Source organism: Cynara cardunculus (genome assembly GCF_001531365.2).
Source record: "Cynara cardunculus var. scolymus isolate 2C chromosome LG 1, CcrdV1, whole genome shotgun sequence".
NCBI lineage: Eukaryota > Viridiplantae > Streptophyta > Magnoliopsida > Asterales > Asteraceae > Cynara > Cynara cardunculus.
In genome coordinates, this window is record NC_037528.1 from 2,127,252 (window position 1) to 2,133,555 (window position 6,304).

At 30.9% G+C, this 6,304-nt stretch overlaps 1 protein-coding gene across 1 annotated transcript; it reads left to right on the top strand.

Annotated features, from left to right (window-relative positions):
* The first annotated feature begins 1,130 nt into the window (after positions 1-1,130).
* On the top strand, positions 1,131-4,230 carry LOC112529101 (uncharacterized protein At1g28695-like). Its single transcript, XM_025140179.1, has 3 exons — positions 1,131-1,347; positions 1,462-1,839; positions 3,598-4,230. The coding sequence occupies exons 1-3, from the start codon at positions 1,192-1,194 to the stop codon at positions 4,102-4,104; spliced, it is 1,041 nt and encodes a 346-aa protein (XP_024995947.1). The 5' UTR covers positions 1,131-1,191; the 3' UTR covers positions 4,105-4,230.
* The last annotated feature ends 2,074 nt before the right edge of the window (positions 4,231-6,304 follow it).

Below are 6,304 nucleotides of genomic sequence, written 5' to 3' on the forward strand. Positions count from 1 at the left end.
CGATTAAGGTGATAGGTGTAACATTTGTGTGTGTGCATTCCACACCTTCTAATTCATGTTTTGTTTGCCTTATCACCTAATCAATCCCTTGTAAATCACAATTTACACCATCATCTTTGATGACACTAAAATGACCAACAAAAATGTACATACACACACACACACATAGAAGAAAGATCGTGTGAGAATATGAGTTAAGTTGAGAAACGTAAGAAGGGACCCTTGATCACTTTTAATCTCACCCCCACCACATAAATTACGTTTCTCATGAGAACTGATCTAGAGTATCTCACTGCATCTCATTACTGTTGATCTTCAGTTAAGATTGATCCAAATGTGGAGATCCATTCTTACCTTTCTCATCATAACTACATTCTCAACAAAACTCAACCTTATATATATATATGTGTGTGTGTGTGTGTGTGTAGGTTCAAACGATAACACCTTCATTTTATAAGAACGCGAGAACACCCTTATCACATGTAATAATACGCGTGAAAGGACCTGCAATGTGTGGACGATGTATTCTACGACTTAGGCCGCATCAAAGGTTCTCTACGTCTATGATTTAGCATCACATATGATGGTCTTGATGGATTATAGTATTATATCAACAACAACCTTATCACAGGTGATAATACTTGTGAGGAAGCTTAATGGTGTAAGGGCGACTTGGCCCGCAACCAAGCCAGCATCGAAAATCATCTGCATCTCTGATTTAGTAGTATCACATGTGTATCATATATGATGGAATAATAGTATCACATGTGATTGTCTATAATAAAAAGATGTTCTTACATTCTCGTAAAATGAAGGTGCTCTTATTTAAATTCTTTCCTATATATATACATATAATATGTAAAAATGGAAGGTTTAGATTATAACGATTGCTTTCATTGTGTTTTTGTTATTTCATTTAAATATATATTATTATTACGAAACGTATAAAGAATCATAAATACCAAAATAGACCCAATTAATCAAACCCCCCGCAAAGTCTTATATTATGAAGTCAAGTCCAACATGAATTCATTACAAACCACAATTACTCTCACCTAAGTTTTTGCAAATCCCTTCTCATATACATTCATTAAATCAGTAAGCCAACTAGCCACGGACCACCACAAACCACCGCCCTCCTCCTCCACCAGATCATCGTCAAATTAACCTGCAACAGAAGCAGTGGCAGCAATGGAGCAATCAACCATGGCTAAACTTCCTGTTGCCCTTTGCACTTTATTGCTTCTATCCTTCGTTTTTATATATCTTTTATCAGAAGAAAACCCATCGGTATCCATAACCGCCTTAAGACAGAAGCTTTATCCTTCAAAACCCTCATTATCCAAGGTAAATTAGCTTCATGATCATCATATACTTTTGAAAGGTTTTCTTGAATTACAGACATGAAACTGAAAACCCAATAAATTTATACATCTAATACCTTTTATCTTGTGATTGCAGCCTAACGCCACTGTGTATAAAGACGAGTTAGAAATGGCATTGGAAGGAGCTTCCATGGCGAACAAAACTGTGATCATAGCGGTTGTGAATAAAGCCTACACAGAGGGCGATAAACCCATGCTGGATATGTTCCTAGATGGGTTTTGGCTAGGAGAAGATACACGGCAACTGAAGAACCACCTTTTGGTCGTGGCAGTTGATCAGACGGCGTTTGAACGGTGCAGATTTCTTGGGTTACACTGTTACAAACTGAAAACGGAGGGCGGGGATTTCGTCGGCGAGAAGGTTTACATGTCGGAGGACTTCATAAAGATGATGTGGCAACGAACACGTTTTCTGAACGAGGTTCTCCGGCGTGGATACAACTTCGTTTTCACGGTAAGTCGGTTTTTAAAGATTTGACTCTTTAATGCGTTTATTTTGGTGTGCTTTTTAGGAACGTATACCATCTGAATTAAAAGCTCTCCCCCCTCATAAAATCGAAGAAAATGTTACAAAATGAAGAGAAAGAAAACTTCTTTTATATTAAAATCCATAAATGCATCCAAATACACCTTGTAAATTAACTTTTTGTTGTTTATCAATTCTTACTGGATAAGCGTTTATCGGATGTCACTTAATTTTTGGTTGTTCCAGGCCATGCTTGGAACAATCCCGACAAATTGTGACCGTAAAAAACCAGTCTTGATAACTCAATGGCCACAATTGTTAAGTTTATAAGATCAATAAGTCAACATATTATTTAATGTATTAACTATTTAGGATTTTGTAAGTACTATGTTTAAAAGAAATCAAGTATCTACTATGATTCTTTGAATTTAAATCGATTTGACCCAAAGATTAAGTAACGTCTATTTTACTTTCCTTTTTTTAATTAAGATTTAGAGTGAATTATGAATTTGATCCCTGTATTTCGATGTTTAATTATAACTGAGGTCTTTATATTATGTTTATTATAGATTTGGTCTCGTGGTATTCAATTTGTCATGACCATGATTCCTCTAACTAAGACCGTTAAAAACTTTGCTAACTCAGTTAAGTTAAGGGCATTTTGGTATTTTTACATTTTTTTGTCTTTTTCCTCTTAAAAATAATTTATATAGATAAAAGTGTGTGTATTTATATATACACGTATATTTTATGTAATATAATTGTTTTTATATTCTTAAACACGAAAAGGACAAAAATTAGGTTAAAAAGACAAAAATGCCCCTCAACTTAACTAAGTTAACGGAGTTTTTTACGATATTAGTCAAAAAAGTCATAGCCATAGACCAAGTCCATATTAAAAAATAATATAAACAACCTAATTATAAAAACCATCGAAATATAAGGACCAAATCTGTATTCTCTTAAGATTTATTATTACGTAAGAACCCATTGCAAGTACAATTTTATATCTTGATATAATTTTTGTTGTGCGTATAATAAAATTTAACATTATTATATACTTATCGGGTAAGATTTTAGTTTACAAAAACGACATCGCATGCAACAATTTACCTGGTAAGTGCTTACCATGGTAAGAGTCGTCACACTCACTTACCGAGTAAGACTCTTGGTTCTTGTCTCGCTCTTACGATGTAAGATTCTTTATTCTTATCATATTCATCCGATGAGCTAATATGACTTGATAAGCGCTTATTCGAGTAAGCGTTTGGTAAAAGACCCCTAATTAAGCGAAAGAAATATCAATTGAAATATATTATTTTAATTATATTATATTAGTTAATATGAGGTCAAACGATAATTATTCATATAAAATTGCACATGCTTTTTTTAAATATTATTTAGCACATGACTTTGAAGCTCATTAATCATGAAACATGTTATATGTGATTTTCAGCTGCGCTGCAAATAGGAATAATTAAGAAAATATATTTCACTTCTCTTTTATCTATTTACATATATCAGAAGGGTATTCATACAATGCATCAAGATACATTTTGATTTTAATGTTTCATTTTATATTTTGGATCTAGCGATGTTATAATGTGATTTTACATGGTTTTAAGAAAAAGAAATTGTTTTTATTTTTGAATAAAATATAAATTTAAAGATATTATAAAATTTTAAAAAAAATTAATCGAAGATTTATGGGTTGAAATTGATGGTTGCAAGTTGAATCCATCACAGGACACAGATGTATTATGGCTAAGAAACCCATTTCCAAGACTCACTCTCGACGGAAGTGTTGACATGGAGATCAGCGTCGACAACTTTAACGGCGATCAGTGGTCGGAAAGAAACCTTATAAACACCGGTTTCTACATGATCAAATCCAACAACAAAACCATTGCTTTATTTGATGAATGGTACGGGAGACGGAACAACTCAGCTGGCAAGAAAGAACAAGACGTTCTTCTTGACCTAACCAGAGAAGGAGCTTTCAGAAGGTTGGGTCTTAGGGTTAGGTTTTTGGACACCATTTATTTCAGTGGATTTTGTCAAGACAGCAGAGATGTTCATGTGGTCTCCACTGTTCATGCCAACTGTTGCCGGAGGATCAGTGCCAAGGTCGCCGATCTTACTGCCGTAATTCATGATTGGAAGAGATCGTTTAACATTTCAGCAGCCGGCAATCAAACGATGGAATTCAGATGGTCTCCCCACTCGGCTTGTCGAAATTCATGGATTTCTTGAACCTTTTTTGTTCGACATTCCGTTGTACTACTTGTTAACATGTGGTTGTAGATTTAATGGTGAGATTGATGATCACACATCAATTGTAGATGGTGTTTATATTTATATATATATATCTACTCCAGATATATAAGCTGTGAATTAAGGTTTCATATACTTTCAGGTTGTTTTAATTTTTCGAGTTTATTGTTTGTTGTTATGAATATTAGGCATGAGAATGAAACTCGTTCTACTACTAGGGAATCCGATGTCCCCGTCTTGTAAAACCGGGACTAGGCTAGGATGGGGATGGGGTCCCCAAATTTAAAAACCAGGGATGGAGAGGCTGGGTAACGTGATCCTCATCCTGTCCCATATATTAAATGTATCTATATTATATTATAAAGTATTTGACAAAAAAATTTAAAAACTATTTTTTATGCATTAAATACTGTTTATTAATGCATATTACTTAAAATTCAAGATTACAAGTAAATTGTGTGTAAATATAACTTATAAAAGCTCTATGCTTGAATTTATGTAACTAACTGTGGATAAACATAATCAAATAGATGATAAATATCTCATTTTAAAATATAAAAAATTTAAAATATAATCAGAGTAATTATCGAGTTTTAACAAAATAATTAATTATTATCTTTATAAGAAAATTATATTATTAAACCAAATATAAATTACTTCGTTATTGAATCTAAAATAAATTATAATAAAAAAGTTGAATTAAAAAATTACACAAAAATGAGAAATTTTAAATAGTTAATTTGATATTAATATCGATATATTTTGTCAATTTTTTTTTGATATTTTCAAGTTTATGTTTTATTCAAAAATAAAAACATTGCCGCATTTTCAAAATCACATAAGATCATATTATAACATCGACTGAGATAAAGAATAAAACAAAATATTCAAATCAAGATTTATCTCGCTGCATTGCGCGAGTACCCTTCTAGTTAATAATAAATAACAAGATTTAGGGGGTGTTTGAGATTGCTTATTTAAAACAACTTATGTTGTTTTTTTTTTTTTTTTTTTTTTTTTTGTAAAAGTGCTTATTAACTTATGTGGTATCAAACCGGAGTTAAATAAAACAGGGTTAAAATTGTAAACCGGTAATAAGCAGTTTTTCAAAATCAGGAATGATTAACTTATCAAAAACAGCTTATTACCAGTTTGACACCGGTATAAGCAGTTTTTTTTCTTATCCAAACACCAGAAAACAGCTTATCACCGGTGCCAGACTGAAATAAGTTAAAAAACAGCTTTTATAAGCAATCCCAAACACCCCCTTAATATCTTTTTGAATTAGAAAGAGTATTTTTCACATTCCTTCTTATATACATTTTTTCTAAAATCATTTACTTTCTTTAGATAAATAATATGGAGAGCATAAAACATTTCATCAAATAATTACGTATGTATGTTGTGATTTTGTTAAGATGTGAATATTTGATTTTGCATACAAGTAAAATTCTAGGAATATGGCAGTTACTAAATGGTACTTTGGTGCAGAATGATTAAGAGACTCTCATGATATAGTGCAAAATAAAATATAATTGTTTGGTAATTAATTAGGGCGTTGAATGGTTAAGAGGGTCTTATGATAAAAAATCATTCAGAGGGTTTTAAAACCATTAAGAGTCAGACTTTTTTTTTGCCAAACAAGATTCATCTCTAAACGATTCAAATGTCACCTCTTAATGGAACTATTAACAGGTAAACAAACAAACTCTAAGAATATTTTATAAATTGAAAGATTTTATATTTATTAATGTCTTAGAAATTATATTTTTGAAAAATTAAAAGTTTATTAATTTTTTTTATATCCCTACAAGGATAAATTATCGAGTCCTAAATAAAAAATAAATACATAAATAAATAAAAAGTTGACAATTTCTAAATGACAATAATTTTATTTATATATCTATACTATCTTATAAGAAATTTGGCTAAAACTTTTAAAAACTCTTAAAACTCTTAAAAACTCTTAAACCCGTTCATCCCTAAACGATTTCATCCCATATCTGAATTCGTGTAACTAACTGCAGATAAACACAACTAAATACAGGATAAACATCTCATTTTAAATATAAAAAATCTAAAATATAATTAGTATAATCATTAAATTCTAACAGAATACTTAATTATTATCTTTATAAAATTTATAATATTAAACCAAAAATAAATTATTTTATTATTA